Here is a 17047-nt window from a genome sequence, read left to right on the forward strand (position 1 = left end):
AGATTATTTATGAGATTATTTCAGATTATCACGCTGTAAATATCATACTAAGCAAACATCAAGATGACTGGAATGATGACTGAAAATACATGTAAAATAGGGATATCAGCAACAAACTAAAAAACCTTCATGCCTCCATAAGTATGAATAATTATCGCTCTATAATTCATTTCACATGTCATATAAAACAAATTAATGTAAATCCATTATGTATGGATAGAAATGTCTCTGAACTTGTATCTTACTTACAGTGGGGTAAAGAACTTAAATAGAAAATACTTTAAAGTACTACTTAAGTCGTTTTTTTAGGGTATCTGTACTTTACTTTTCTATTCATATTTTTGACAAATTTTACATTTACTCCACTACATTCCTAAAGACAATATGTACTTTTTACTCCCGTACATTTTCTCTGGCACCCAAAAGTACTCGTAACATTTCGAATACCCAGGCCCATCAATATGGTCCAATTCACGCGCGTATCAATATAACACATTGTTATCCCTACGGCCTCTGATCTGGCGGACTCATTAAACACAAATACTGTGTTTGTAAATTATGTCTGAGTGTTGGAGTGTGCCTTGTCTGTCCATAATTTAAAAAACAAGAACATCGTTACTTCTGGTTTGCTTAATATAAGGAATTTGATGTATAGAATTTACTTTTACTCAAGTATGACAATTGAGTACTTTTTCCCACCACTGTGGAATTTACTGGGTGACTTTCTCTTTTACTTGAGTCATTTTCTATTAACGTGTCTTTACTTTTACTCAAGTATGACAATTTCGTACTTTTTCCAACACTGCTTACTTGGTAGATTTTGATTGAAGCACCCAGAGGTATGTACAGTAGATTCAGTGTTGTATTCTAATGCATTCTAGATCATTGTGTACAGTTTTGGATCAAGATAGGCTTTTTTTGCTTTTACATGTGGAATATCAGAAATCAGAAATGTAACCATGTTGGAAACTTCTCAGAAGAGAAGAATGAAGTAACAGACAATAATATTTCGTTCGATGAAACATTGTGTATTTATTCAAACTGACTCACTGAGTCACATCATTGAATACCTTAATTTACGGTAAATATTTCAACAGAAATAAAGTGATTAAACATCACAACAAGAACCTGTACAAATCTCCAAGACATGATACCCTATCAGAGTACAAGATACACAATGACTGTCTTTATAAAATACGATACAATTGTTTTAAATAAAGGGTTTTTCAATGCAATATACAAATTATTAATTTAATGTGAGCAACATTTTCTGAAAAACAGATCAAACACTGCTAATCACAGAGTGATGATAAAAGGTATAATACCCAGTTTGGGTAAATAATCCTCCTGGAGGAACATTGATGCTGTAGCTCAAGTTGATCAATATCAAATATATAACTGATACATGCTTCACAGAAGATGCTCAATACAATGTCAATATGACTCTAGCACTACACAAATGTAGTGGCAATAGGTTTTTGTCTTGTACATTTTGACCTTTAAACAGATCAGTCATAGATAATCACAAACAGATTGATTATATAATATCTATTGTGGGTTAAAAGTTCTCATGGAGGAGCATTACAATTATTGTTGATCATGAATATTAACACATGATCAATATAATCAACACGTTTCACAAAACATTAACGTTATTTCAATTATCGATTTGATCATTTTCTCAGAAAACGTTAACTTGTTCAGTACAACTTTAATTGTCTCACTGGAAGACTTTAAAAACCTTCTGCATAAGCAGAAGATGAAGAAGATATTTTATTATACTCATTAATGTCCACGAAATTAATCTTAGACCAATATGGTCCATCCATTGTGTTTGTCTGAGTGGAGCTCCAGTCTGTAGGTCTCTACCAGGGCCTCCAGAGGGTGATGTTGACTGGACTCTTGTCTTTGCTGATGCTGTGCTGGGCTGGGGAGCTCAGCTGAGGAAGGCCAATCTCCCTCCTGTTCTTATCAGAGGATGGCTGCAGGCTCTGGAAGTGGCTCAGCAGTCTTCTCTGGGACTGTGTCTTCAGCTCATCTTTAGACAGGAAGTGAACAATCTCTTGGACACACCTGGAGTAACCCTGATTGACAGGTGCTGAGCAGGAGGAGGAGCTCACTGACTGGTTCTGTTGCTGTTGTCTCAGGATGCAAACTGTCATCTCCAGGATGTCGGCTTTGTCCAGCTTGGAGTCGGGCTGCTGGTTGAGGATCTCTGGAACCAGGAGAGACTTGAGCTGCTCAATGCTGTTGTTGATACGATCTCTGCGTAACTTCTCCACCACTGGCTTTCTTAGCTGCAAGAAGAGACGAGTCATCAAAACCTTGTTCTGGAATATGGCATTACTGAAGCAAATAAACAATCAGTCAATACAATTTAATAAATGTCACTGAATTTGAATCTTAAGTTTACCTTGTTTGTCAGAGTCAGGTGCTCCTTAGAGTAGATCATAGCTGAAGTGATTGTAGGTACCATAGCTGGATCTCTGTGCTGTAGAGGTCTGTGTAGAGAGAATCTGATCTCTACTGGCTTCATCTCTCCTATATATAGTCCCAAATCTACATACGAATGTGTGGGTCTTGGGCTTGTTGGAGTTTCTCACAGTCTATAGCCAATGGGAGAGCTTGGGAGGACAATGAGGAGTGTGGAGCTGCCACATGCTCAGTGTTCTTATTGCTGGGGGACAATGGTCACGTCTCAGGGGAACAGGTGGAGGGGTGGGGGGTGATGGAGAGTGACTGACAGAGCGCTGTGTGAATCTGGGAAAGTGGTGACCCCTAGATCTGCTGCCTGATGTTGGGATCAATGACACTAACAGAGCACACGCTCATCATTACAACTTACACGTGTGAGACTGACACAGATTCTCTAATGAAACGAACAGTGTTAATAATCCCCACCTATAAGGACATTTTTGAATGTAGTATTCTGTGTCCACGCTTCATCACTGACTTAGACACATTTTATTCTCTCCATAGATATGACCTCTGATAATGAATGATTCTACAATATGCTTTTACTTTTCACATACCGGTAGTTACATTTAACAATGTGATAATATATGACAATGTTTCATAATTTTAATTCCTGGTTATTTCATGCATATTTATATTTTCAGTCAGTCAGAATGTTTAGGAATATATAATATTTTAGTCAACATTAAGAGGTGAGTGGATAGATACCAGGATAATGTGTACCTTGGTTTTCAGTATTTTAGGGGTCATCAGTATCAATAGCAAGGGTTCTCTTAACTCCGTATTAGCAGTTATAAGGTCAAGCATTCTGGAGTTCAAACGTAGCAGATGTGTCCTCTGTCTTGAGGCTACCGGCCAGTGTGAGTAGAGAGCTGATCTGAGTTTCCCACACTGAGTCCTGTGTGCTGTGATCAATGCATTACAAAAGCTGCTCAGTGGACCATTAGTGACGGCTATTGGCTCTGTGTTGTACTAAAGACAGAGGCTGATGTCACAGACCTTCTGGATTTTGGAGGGAAAGATCAGCACCGGCAGGATTATACTAACAAGACACAGCTTTATAAATACATATTCATCCTTTAATGGCATAAAACACATGATATTTTGAGTACTCTGTGGAAAATTATTGTCTGTGATTTGTTTCATTATAAATCGACAAAGGGTTAACTTTTGTACGCCTGATTAAAATTGAGAGCTGTTCACTGTTTATCACACAAATATCTGAACTACATACATTTACAGAATAAAACCAAGTTCATCATTATCGCTAGAAAATGCCTATTATAACTTGGGCAAATAAATCAGAGTTTTTAGTATTGAATAATTATTGTATTTCCCACCTAAGAAAGAGTAAGAAATAACCAAAATACCCCCTCCCACCCATTCTATCCACTGAACAATAGAAGTGTGCCTATTCACCATAGAGACTCACAGGTGCTGGTGGGACTGATGAGGACACTGAACTGTGACTCTGCTCTCCAGAGCTTTCCCACACTTTGCCCATTGAAAGAGCTTCCACTAAACAATACAACTGTGCCTTGTTAAATGCTAATTCATCTCTACACAAGCAGTTCCTATCAAGCCCTTGGGGGTGAAGCTCTATACACAAATATTTATCTTAAGCAACAGATAAAGAGAATCAATTCAAGCTGTAATTGTATGTTTATACAAATAAATATAATGTTTTCAACCATGCCCCACATACAAACAGAATAAAAACAGCATTAATTTCATTCATCTTGAAGAAGGGGCAAGTACTGCCTAAAAGTGCTTTCAAAATGCACAAAATTACATCTTGAACTTTTATTAGAAACATATGTTTTAGCAGATTATTAAATTCAAGACCCAAATAGTAAACATTAAATGTTGTGGGATTATCAGAAATATATCCATTGATTTCCCCATAGAGACCCAGACCCCCACTCTAACCTCTGACAGTCCAGGGTAGAGGTCCCAGTCTATTGTCCCAAAGGGGCCCTGTGAGTGAGTTCTCCTCGGTTTCCCACATTCTCTCCATTCACTGCTTTCAATGGAGGAACAATAGAAGTGTGTCTTATTACACATCACATTAGCTACTGAGTTTGAGGGGCACAGCTGCTCTAAACATTTAAAGCATTAAGATGACAGTACTCGTTTTTACCCAACACCTGGAATCACTGATATATTATGACTAAACTAAAATAATGTAATACATTCTGAAACACTGAAAATACATTTATTTATAACAGGTGCATCAATAAAGTATATATCAGTCATGTCTCCTAAGGAAGTCCGATTGATAATCACTTACTTCTCTATAGTTCATTACACCTTTACTACAACAAGATATGATATGACTGTTATGTTTTATATAAAAACAATTACTGTAAAATAATCATGTATGACTAGAAATGTCTCTTAACATTGATCTTAATCTGTAGATTTTCAATGAAAAACCCAGAGATAAAAATGTATATATTGATTCAATTGAGTGTTGCATTCCAATGCAGTCAATATCATTCTGCATAGTCTTGGGTCATTCTTTTTTTTATTTTGAATCAGCCACTTAATCTATGTGGAGTTTCATAAATCAGTAGTTTAATAATGTAATGTTGTTGGAGGATTGTCTTTGTCAAGAAAAGAATGAAGCAACAGACAAGAATATTTCATTTGATGATTTGTGTATTTATTCAGACTGGCTCAATGAGTCACACCATCAATATATTAATGTCAGATAAATATTTCAACAGAAATAAAGTGATTAAACATCACAACAAGAACTTGAACAAATCTCCAAGATATGATACTCTATCAGAGTATAGGATACACAGTTACTGTCTTCCTAAAATAAAAAAATAATTGTTTTAAATAAACAAGACTTTTACAATGATAGTTTTTTCATCCCATTTGCGATACAATTACCCAATTTGGGTAAATTTTCCTCCTGGAGGAACATTGATGCTGTAGCTCAAGTTGATCAATATCAAATATATAACTGATACATGCTTCACAGAAGATGCTCAATACAATGTCAATATGACTATCTCACCACACAAATGTAGTGGGAATAGGTTTGTAGCTTGTAGAGTTTGAACTTAAAACAGATCAATCAAAGACTGTCACAAATACATTGATGTCATAACATCCATTTTGTTTTAAAGGTTCTCATGGAGGACAATTAAAGTTATCGTTGATCATGAATATAAACACATGATCAATATAATCAACACATTTCACAAAACATAAAGGTTATAATGATTTCAATTAACACTACAAAAATGTACTTTTCAAAGATCAGATTATTTTCTTGGAAAAACCTTTTCAGTTCAGTACAACTAAAATAAAATGTCTCAATCACAGCAAGACTTTAAAAAACTCCTGCATAAACAGAAAACAAAGAAGATATTTTCTTATACTCATTACTGTCCATGAAATTAATCTTAGACCAATATGGTCCATGCATTGTGTTTGTCTGAGTGGAGCTCCAGTCTGTAGGTCTCTACCAGGGCCTCCAGAGGGTGATGTTGACTGGACTCTTGTCTTTGCTGATGCTGTGCTGGGCTGGGGAGCTCAGCTGAGGACAGTCAATCTCCCTCCTGTTCTTATCAGAGGATGGCTGCAGGCTCTGGAAGTGTCTCAGCAGTCTTCTCTGGGACAATGTCTTCACCTCATCCTTAGACAGGAAGTGAACAATCTCTTGGACACACCTGGAGTAACCCTGATTGACAGGTGCTGAGCAGAAGGAGGAGCTCACTGACTGGTTCTGTTGCTGTTGTCTCAGGATGCAAACTGTCATCTCCAGGATGTCGGCTTTGTCCAGCTTGGAGTCGGGCTGCTGGTTGAAGATCTCTGGAACCAGAAAAGACTTGAGCTGCTCAATGCTGTTGTTGATACGATCTCTGCGTAACTTCTCCACTGGCTTTCTTAGCTGCAAGAAGAGAAGAGGAGTGATTAATTAACTAAATTCTGGTGTGGGACATTATTGAAGCAAATAAACAATCAATCAATACAACTGAATAAATGTCACTGAATTTGAATCTTCAGTTTACCTTGTTTGTCAGAGTCAGGTGCACCTTAGAATAGATCATAGCTGAAGTGATTGTAGGTACCATGGCTGGATCTCTGTGCTGTAGAGGTCTGTGTAGAGAGAATCTGATCTCTACTGGCTTCATCTCTCCTATATATAGTCCCAAATCTACATATGAATGTGTGGGTCTTGGGTTTGTTGGAAGTTCTCACAGTCTGTAGCCAATGGGAGAGCTTGGGAGGACAATGAGGAGTGTGGAGCTGCCACATGCTCAGTGTTCCTATTGCTGGGGGACAATGGTCACGTCTCAGGGGAACAGGTGGAGGGGTGGGGGGTGATGGAGAGTGACTGACAGAGCGCTGTGTGAATCTGGGAAAGTGGTGACCGCTAGATCTGCTGCCTGTTGTTGGGATCAATGACACTGACAGAGCACACTCCTCATTTTTACAATTTACACGTGTGAGACTGACATGTCTCTAAAATGTATTGGAATACAGCACATTATATAAAATGCTTTTTGGCTACTAAAATTGTATTTCATTTCTATAATTTTTTTTACTGACGGTCTTTTAGAAATAGTATCAATCAGATTGGAGTCATTTGACACTGATCTGTCTCTAGCAGATTACCAGCGAGGTAATGTGACTCCATCTAAGTGCAGCAACTCTGAGGTGATGATGATCTTCTGTCTGTCTACAGGCTCAGGTTTCATAGAAGCCCCAGGCAGCAAACTTCCCTCCTCTGAGCTCCACAGCACAGCTGGCTCCCTGCACAACGCTGAGCGTGCCCCAGTCACACGCCCTCCTCTTCCTGGAGCTGGGAGCCAAAGGGACACACGGCTTCCCACACTTCTGCATGCCGCCTGCTGAGCCCTGACACACAATAGAAGTGTGTCTGCTCTCACAAAGCCCCACTGGCTGTGCCCATGCACAGCAAGCCAGGGAGAGGGATGGTTTATAAGGCAGTCTAGTACCTACAGGCAGTGCTGTAAATACTTAAATAAAAATACTTTAAACTACTACTTAAGTAGTTTTTGGATGTTATCTGTACTTATATACTATTTATATTTTTGACAACTTTTACTTTTACTCCACTACATTCCTAAAGAAAAGAATGTACTTTTTACTCCATACATTTTCCCTGACACCCAAAGTACTCGTTACATTTTGAATGCTTAACAGGACATGAAAATGGTCAATTTCACGCACTTACCAAGAGAACATCCCTGCTCATCCCTTCTGCCTCTGATCTGGCGGTCATCCCTACTGCCTCTGATCTGGCGGTCATCCCTACTGCCTCTGATCTGGTGGTCATCCCTTCTGCTTCTGATCTGGTGGTCATCCCTACTGCCTCTGATCTGGTGGTCATCCCTTCTGCTTCTGATCTGGCGGTCATCCCTACTGCCTCTGATCTGGTGGTCATCCCTTCTGCTTCTGATCTGGCGGTCATCCCTACTGACTCTGATCTGGCGGTCATCCCTTCTGCTTCTGATCTGGTGGTCATCCCTACTGCCTCTGATCTGGTGGTCATCCCTTCTGCTTCTGATCTGGCGGTCATCCCTACTGCCTCTGATCTGGCGGTCATCCCTACTGCCTCTGATCTGGTGGTCATCCCTACTGCCTCTGATCTGGTGGTCATCCCTTCTGCTTCTGATCTGGCGGTCATCCCTTCTGCCTCTGATCTGGCAGTCATCCCTACTGCCTCTGATCTGGCGGTCATCCCTTTTGCCTCTGATCTGGCGGTCATCCCTACTGCCTCTGATCTGGCGGTCATCCCTACTGCCTCTGATCCGGAGGACTCACTAAACACAAATGCTTCCTTTGTAAATTATGTCTGAGTTTTGGAGTGTGCCCCTGACTATCTGTACATTTTAAAAACAAGAAAATCGCGCCGTCTGGTTTGCCTAATATAAGGATTTTGAAATGATTTATACTTTTACTTTTGATATTTTAGTATATTTAAACCCAAATACTTTTCAAGTTTTACTCAAGTAGTATTTTACTGGATGACGGACTTTTACTTGAGTCATTTTCTATTAAGCTATCTTTACTTTTACTCAAGTATGACAATTGGGTACTTTTTCCACCACTGCCTACAGGCAAACTATCTGGATCCCATATAACTCCATTTGGGAACACTTTAAGGAATTGCACAATATTCTGACAAGATCTTTACCAAAGAAACTCTTAAAATTATATATGTGTGTACTATGTACTATGAAGAGAAAGTTTACAAATTGACCCCATGTTATGGATACCAGGAAAGTTGATGATGTATCTCGCCCGTCAGCGACCAAAGATTTCCGAATTAATATCAGCAAATAATATTGCCTAGGTTATCTATTAGAATCTTGACATGACCAACTTACTGTAAAAAGGCCATATCGGAGAGATAGTACACACATATATCATTGTAATCTACTGCAATGATAGTTGACTAGGAGCAGAAAGACTTGTGATCCTAGAATACGTGTCATATTTGCATTTTGTTGATTTGTATCACAACTTGACATGGGAACATGATTTGTCTGTGTACTCATGGGCATAGATACATTCCCAGGGACTAATGTGGCCGACCTCTTTGGCATATGGCATAATAAAAAAAACATCCCACCTGTCCTGTGAGGAATCAGCTATTATTCCTACTGACCATTGTCCCACCATCGGAGCACTCTGATTGGCTGCAGAGCGTGAGACAGCGCAGAAGGAGGCACATAAATACAATGTGGAGATGCAGAGCTCCCTAATGAAGACTCTCTAAGCATCAGCTGACCCAAGACCAGCCGCAACAGAGCAGAACAGAGGAGCTACCAGAACACAAACTCTAGACCACCATCAAGACCTACCAAGAACAACATCTCCACTTTATTGACGAGCTGCAAACTCAAGGCCAACATCTGAAAATGCCTGCCTACTTGGACATCGCTCTTCAGAACAGCATGAACGTGAAAGATCAGCACATTAGGTAAACTCATGATGAATTACATTGAAATACTTCAGGTTGTAACAGTTATAAATGAATATAAACTCTGTGAGCGAGAATAGGTGCTGATGATTGTCTTGTGTTGTTTTTCAGGTGTAAACTCTCTCTGCTGGAGAGGAAGTGCAGCGGTGGTGTGGAGAAACTGAAGATAGTTATTGGAGAACACCTCCAGAACGGGATCCCTACATCTCCCATTTCTCCTATTCTTGAGAAAACTGTGTCTTTTTTCACACCGAAGAAGGCCTTGCTGTCACCCACGGGCTATTCCAAATATTCCAGGGACATACTGCGTCTCTTTCCCACTCCAGAGGAGGACATTGTACCACTCTGCTTTGAACAATGAGTGGAGAGATGCATGGACGTGGAGGTTCCAGTTCAGAGGTCAAGGACCCTGCTGACATTTACCGTGGCGTTGGCTTAATGTATTCCCTTGAGGCGCTGCTATAGATGTAGACTGCATCTGATTGGCCGACACTGGATCGCAACTGACAGAGAGACATAGTTAAATGAATAATAAGTCCAAAATAGGTTTTGTCTAAAATTACAGTGATTTTGTGAAGCTTAGTTTGTGTATATTTCAATTCTGTCGAAATGATTTGGAAATGCATTTGCATGCATTGTTATTAGCAGTCGTACTGCTCTATCCTTTCTATGAGAAAGTCAACCTTGGATGTGTTTGGTGATCTCTGCTACCTGGAAGAGAACAGAGCTGGTTCCTCTGATTGTAAACACTTGTCCTCAGAGATTGAGTTAGCGAGTGCTGGCCACTCTTGTTACAATGTAGAAGTATTGAAAATGTGACCATTGGTTCATCCCACTTTCTTAGGGTATGTGAGTCAATGTCGAATTTGAACCCTGCTGGCCTTTACACTAAGATGAAATGTTATGATTGTTATCTTAAAACGTACTGTTTATTTTGTTTTCAACTACTAATGAATGGCTTCACACATATATAAATGTGCCTAAAGTGTTTTTAAATGTGCCTAAAGTGTTTAATTCAAAGACAAAATAAATATTTTCATCAAACCACTTGTCTTTTCGTGTTGTATTCAAAACACATCTCTCCATTGGCAAACCCCAGAGGGATGACGGCATTAGGTACTGTCATGTCCTGACCAGTAAAAGGGGTTATTTGTTATTGTATTTTGGTCAGGGCGTGGCAGGGGGTGTTTGTTTTGTGTGTTTCGGCGTTTTGGGGTTTAGGTTCTATGTTCTCTATTTCTATGTTTATATCTAGTTTTCTATTTCTATGTTGGTTTTTGGCAATGACCTCCAATTAGAGGCAGCTGGTTGTCATTGTCTCTAATTGGAGGCCATATTTAGTTATGTTTGTTTCACTTGTGTTTTGTGGGTGGTTGTTTTCCTGTAGAGCCTGTGTTGCCTTACGGAACTGGTTTGTTTATTTTGTTTAAGTGTTCACGTTACTTCAAATAAAGAAGATGAGCACTTTACCCGCTGCACCTTGGTCCTATCCTTACGACGCCTGTGACAGAACCACCCACCAAACAAGGACCAAGCAGCGGGGATTGGAGCACCGAGGAGAAGGATGGACGTGGGAAGCAGAACAACGTTTCTGGGAGAGAAAATTAAGGGAGCTACATGAGGCCGAGAGGCATCCCCCCACAAAATGTGGGGGGGCACACGGGGAGTTGGGCAGAGTCAGGGTGGAGTCCTGAGCCAACTCCCCGTGCTTATTATGGGGAGCGACGGATCAAGCAAGCACCTTGTTACGCTTGTCGCCCATACGCACGCACAGTCCGGTGCTGCCAGTAAGGGCTCCGCAGCATTGTCGGGCGAGAGTTGGCCGGCAGCCAGGAAGAAGTGTGCCGGCACAACGGATCTGGTCTCCAGTGCGTCTCCTCGGCCCAGTTTACCTTGCGCCTGCTCTACGCACGGCAGCCCTCATTCCCCAGCACAGCCCAATTTGCCCTGTGCCAGCGCTCCGCCCATGCCGGGCTACAGTGACCATCCAGCCAGGACGGGTTGTGCAGGCCGTGCACTCCAGACCTCCAGTGCGTCTCCACGGCCCAGTGTGCCCAGTGCCCGCTCTAGCACCCAATCTCGTGTAAGTCTCCCCAGTCCGGGGAGACCGGTTCCAGCTCCACGCAGGAGGCCTCCAGCAATGCTCCTCAGCCCTGAGCCTCCAGCGATGCTCCTGAGCCTCCAGCGACGCTCCTCAGCCCGGACCCTCCAGCGACGCTCCTCAGCCCGGAGCCTGCAGCGACGCCCCTCAGCCCGGAGCCTCCAGTGATGCCCCTGAGCCTCCAGCGACGCCCCTCAGCCAGGAGCCTCCAGCGACGCCCCTCAGCCAGGAGCCTCCAGCGACGCCCCTCAGCCAGGAGCCTCCAGCGACGCCCCTCAGCCAGGAGACTCCAGCGACGCCCCTCAGCCAGGAGACTCCAGCGACGCTCCCCAGCCTAGAGTCTTCTGAACGGGAGCTACACCCAAAGCCACCTCCATAGTGGGAGGATTGGGAAGGGGGGGTGTAGCACAGGGACCGTCGTTGACGGTGGCCACCCTCCCTTCCCTCCCTTTAAGTTTGGGGTTATTTTTGTGGGGTTTTTGTTTGAGGTGCATTCGGGGTCTGCACCTTTGGGGGGGGTACTGTCACGTCCTGACCAGTAAAAGGGGTTATTTGTTATTGTAGTTTGGTCAGGGTGTGGCAGGGGGTGTTTATTTTGTGTGTTTCGGTGTTTTTGGGTTTGGGTTCTATGTTCTCTATTTCTATGTTTATATCTAGTTTTCTATTTCTATGTTGGGTTTTTGGCAATGACCTCCAATTAGAGGCAGCTGGTTGTCGTTGTCTCTAATTGGAGGCCATATTTAGTTGTGTTTGTTTTACTTGTGTTTTGTGGGTGGTTGTTTTCCTGTATAGCCTGTGTTGCCTTACGGAACTGTTTCCGTAACTGTTTGTTTATTTTGTTTTAGTGTTCACGTTACTTCAAATAAAGAAGATGAGCACTTTACCCGCTGCGCCTTGGTCCTATCCTTACGACGCCTGTGACAGGTACATACTATATGTTATATCTCATGTAGGAATGATTTCTTGATTTCTGTTTTATGCTCCTGACATGAAATGACAGAAAAATGGGAAAATATATTATACTAAAGGGCCATTCATACCTCTACAGTAGCTTGTGAACTTGGACAGTCAACAAGCCAACATGTGGTACATTTTATAGCACAAGAAAGCATCAAATGGAAAGTAAGAAACCAGGAAGTGAATACGTGTAGAGTCCAGGCCAGGTGTGTTAAAAAAACCAGATGTAACATAAGTGAATAACTTACTAAGATAGTGTAGGAATAAACACACAATGCTGTACTTAGAACGTTGTACACCTTGAACATCTCCACATGCCACAGAAAACCTTTTACTGTTTTGTTAGCAGAATGTGTTCAAGCACCAATGACGTTATAGGGCTAAAAGTATTCTATCCATTATATCCTGACTTACTGCAATACAACTATTCTGTTATGATGTGTATCAGATTAAACAGATGTTGTCGTGGCTCAAGTCAGTAACATGCTCAACTTCTGATAAATCCCAACATTGCACTAATTGGTGTTCTGATTCAAAAAGGCATCAGTAATTAGGTGATAATTTTGCATGGCTGTTGCATGGCTGTTGCATGGCTGTTGTTTCACTCTTGTGCCTAGCACACTTGCAGTTGAGTCATATTGAAATGGAGTCATATTTAACTACCAAGCTTCTCACCAGGCACCTTTGGGGAATTGGTTGTATAAAGAGAAGAATTAGCATTTAACAAGGCACACTTCTATTGTTCAAAGATATTTCCGTCAATGGACAAAGTGTGGGAAAGCTCTGGAGAGCAGTCACAGTTTAGTGTCATTGGCAGCTTCATTCTTTACATCAATATAACAACTAATAACAATATTATTGTCCACAAAAAAAGATAGGTTATGATATTCAGTAATGTAGTCTGAAACATTTGAATATCTGAATAAAATGAAATAAATATATGCATCAGTACGGAAGGAACCAGTGGTAGTTTCCCTCCAAAATCCAGAAGGTCTGTGACGTCAGCCTCTGTCTTTAGTACAACACAGAGCCAATAGCCGTCACTAATGGTCCACTGAGCAGCTTTTGTAATGCATTGATCACAGCACACAGGACTCAGTGTGGGAAACTCAGATCAGCTCTCTACTCACACTGACCGGTAGCCTCAAGACAGAGGACACATCTGCTATGTTTGAACTCTAGTCTGGCAGTAGTCTGTCTGCCAAATCTTCGAATACACAGACACAAGAGCAGTATTGCAATGCAACATACAGGTAACTGCCAAGATAATGGAAACACTTGAGTAAATGAGGGATGCAAAGTATATTGAAAGCAGGTGCTTCCACACAGGTGTGTTAACTGAATTAATTATGCAATTAACATCCCATCATGCTTAGGGTCATGTATAGAAATGCTGGGCAGGCCATTGTTTTGGCTATGGCCAAATAGGATGACAATGCCCCCATCCACAGGGCACGAGTGGTCACTGAATGGTTGATGAGCATAAAAACGATGTAAACCAAATGCCATGGGCATCTCAGACACCAGATCTCAACCCAATTGAACACTTACGGGAGATTCTGGAGCGGCGATTGAGACAGCGTTTCCACCACCATCAATAAAACACCAAATGATGGAATTTATTGTGGAAGAATGGTGTCGCATCCCTCCAATAGAGTTCCAGACACTTGTAGAATCTATGTCAAGGTGCATTGAAGCTGTTCTGGCTTGTGGTGGCCCAACATACTATTAAAACACTTTGTGTTGGTGTTTCTTTTATTTTGGCAGTAACAGTACCAGGGTAAATGTCAGTTAACTTATTACTATACAATATTAGGTTTCAAAGGTGACAATGTTCTTAAAGTCTCTGTTTATTATACCTAGAAATCTATATTCAAAATCTATATTAAATTAATTTACTGTCAAATTTGACAATTCAACTTTATTTTGCAGTGCAACCATCAGAAGGGATTAAGTGTTACAACATTCTCATGTAGAGAATCTGTGTCAGTCCCACACGTGTAAATTGTGATGATGAGCGTGTGCTCTGTTAGCGTCATTGATTCCAGCAGTCTGGGGGTCACCACTTTCCAGCGCACAGTGAGTCACTCTCCATCACCTCCCACCCGTCCACCTGTTCCCCTGAGACGTGACCATTGTCCCCCAGCAATAAGAACACTGAGCATGTGGCAGCTCCACACTCCTCATTGTCCTCCCAAGCTCTCCCATTGGCTACAGACTGTGAGAAACTCCAACAAGCCCAAGACCCACACATTCATATGTAGATTTGGGACTATATATAGGAGAGATGAAGCCAGTAGAGATCAGATTCTCTCTACACAGACCTCTACAGCACAGAGATCCAGCCATGGTACCTACAATCACTTCAGCTATGATCTACTCTAAGGAGCACCTGACTCTGACAAACAAGGTAAACTTAAGATTCAAATTCAGTGACATTTATTAAATTGTATTGACTGATTGTTTATTTGCTTCAGTAATGCCATATTCCAGAACAAGGTTTTGATGACTCGTCTCTTCTTGCAGCTAAGAAAGCCAGTGGTGGAGAAGTTACGCAGAGACCGTATCAACAACAGCATTGAGCAGCTCAAGTCTCTCCTGGTTCCAGAGATCCTCAACCAGCAGCCCGACTCCAAGCTGGACAAAGCCGACATCCTGGAGATGACAGTTTGCATCCTGAGACAACAGCAACAGAACCAGTCAGTGAGCTCCTCCTCCTGCTCAGCACCTGTCAATCAGGGTTACTCCAGGTGTGTCCAAGAGATTGTTCACTTCCTGTCTAAAGATGAGGTGAAGACACAGTCCCAGAGAAGACTGCTGAGACACTTCCAGAGCCTGCAGCAATCCTCTGAGAAGAACAGGATAGAGAGTGACCGTCCTCAGCTGAGCTCCCCAGCCCAGCACAGCATCAGCAAAGACAAGAGTCCAGTCAACATCACCCTCTGGAGGCCCTGGTAGAGACCTACAGACTGGAGCTCCACTCAGACAAACACAATGGATGGACCATATTGGTCTAAGATTAATTTCGTGGACATTAATGAGTATAAGAAAAAATCTTCTTTGTTTTCTGTTTATGCAGGAGTTTTTAAAGTCTTGCTGTGATTGAGACATTTCATTTCAGTTGTACTGAAGTTAAAACTTTTTCCAAGAAAACAATCTGATCGGTGAAAAGTACATTTTTGTAGTGTTAATTGAAATCATTATAACCTTATGATTTGTAAAACGTGTTGCATATATTGATCATGTGTTAATATTCATGATCAACAATAACTTTAATGCTCCTCCATGAGAACGTTTAACCCAAAATGGATGCATCATCAAGCTGTTTGTGATTGTATTTGAAATTTCTGTTTTCATGGTCTAAAAATGTGAGTTATTTTTTTACCACTACATTTGTGTAGTGCTAGAGTCATATTGACATTGTATTGAGCATCTTCTGTGAAGCATGTATCAGTTATATATTTGATATTGATCAACTTGAGCTACAGCATCAATGTTCCTCCAAGAGGATTATTTATCCAAACTGGGTATTATACCTTTTATCATCACTCTGTGATTAGCAGTGTTTGATCTCTTTTAAGATTATACTTTATATGTGAAATTGTCGATCATCTCATTTGAATAATCATTTTATTGCAAATGGGATAAAAAAAAACGTCTAATTGAAAAACACGTTTATTTTGAACAATTCTGTTGTCTTTTATAAAGACAGTAACTTTGTATCCTATACTCTGATAGAGTATCATATCTTGGAGATTTGTTCAAGTTCTTGTTGTGAGGTTTAATCACTTTATTTCTGTTGAAATATTTATCTGACATTAAGGTATTGATGGTGTGACTCATTGAGCCAGTCTGAATAAATACACAAATCATCAAATGAAATATTCTTGTCTGTTGCTTTATTCTTTTCTTGACAAAGACAATCCTCCAACAACATTACATTATTAAACTACTGATTTATGAAACTCCACATAGATTAAGTGGCTGATTCAAAAACAATAAAAGTAATCACCCAAGACTATGCAGAATGATATTGACTGCATTGGAATGCAACACTCAATTGAATCAATATATACATTTTTATCTCTGGGTGCTTCATTGAAAATCTACAGATTAAGATCAATGTTAAGAGACATTTCTAGTCATACATGATTATTTTACAGTAATTGTTTTTATATAAAACATAACAGTCATATCATATCTTGTTGTAGTAAAGGTGTAATGAACTATAGAGAAGTAAGTGATTATCAATCGGACTTCCTTAGGAGACATGACTGATATATACTTTATTGATGCACCTGTTATAAATAAATGTCTTTTCAGTGTTTCAGAATGTATTACATTATTTTAGTTTAGTCATAATATATCAGTGATTCCAGGTGTTGGGTAAAAACTAGTACTGTCATCTTAATGCTTTAAATGTTTAGAGCAGCTGTGCCCCTCAAACTCAGTAGCTAATGTGATGTGTAATAAGACACACTTCTATTGTTCCTCCATTGAAAGCAGTGAATGGAGAGAATGTGGGAAACCGAGGAGAACTCACT

The 17047-nt window shown here is 40.7% G+C and overlaps 3 protein-coding genes across 3 annotated transcripts; 1 reads left to right on the plus strand and 2 right to left on the minus strand.

Moving 5' to 3' along the window:
• Positions 1–1007: 1007 nt before the first annotated feature.
• LOC106582840 (transcription factor HES-5) lies at positions 1008–2504 on the minus strand. Its single transcript, XM_014166343.3, has 2 exons — positions 2414–2504; positions 1008–2297 (listed from the first exon to the last, which is right to left on the minus strand). Exons 1-2 carry the CDS (start codon positions 2474–2476, stop codon positions 1866–1868), a joined length of 495 nt encoding a protein of 164 aa, XP_014021818.1. The 5' UTR covers positions 2477–2504; the 3' UTR covers positions 1008–1865.
• A 2614-nt stretch (positions 2505–5118) lies between these two features.
• LOC106582841 (transcription factor HES-5-like) lies at positions 5119–6596 on the minus strand. The gene is made up of 2 exons (XM_082967787.1): positions 6504–6596; positions 5119–6382 (listed from the first exon to the last, which is right to left on the minus strand). Exons 1-2 carry the CDS (start codon positions 6564–6566, stop codon positions 5954–5956), a joined length of 492 nt encoding a protein of 163 aa, XP_082823913.1. The 5' UTR covers positions 6567–6596; the 3' UTR covers positions 5119–5953.
• An 8215-nt stretch (positions 6597–14811) lies between these two features.
• LOC106582773 (transcription factor HES-5-like) lies at positions 14812–16385 on the plus strand. The gene is made up of 2 exons (XM_014166191.3): positions 14812–14913; positions 15030–16385. Exons 1-2 carry the CDS (start codon positions 14851–14853, stop codon positions 15459–15461), a joined length of 495 nt encoding a protein of 164 aa, XP_014021666.3. The 5' UTR covers positions 14812–14850; the 3' UTR covers positions 15462–16385.
• Positions 16386–17047: the final 662 nt, after the last annotated feature.

The sequence above is a fragment of the Salmo salar genome, chromosome 22 (assembly GCF_965601325.2).
Source record: "Salmo salar chromosome 22, fSalSal1, whole genome shotgun sequence".
Classification (NCBI taxonomy): Eukaryota; Metazoa; Chordata; class Actinopteri; order Salmoniformes; family Salmonidae; genus Salmo; species Salmo salar.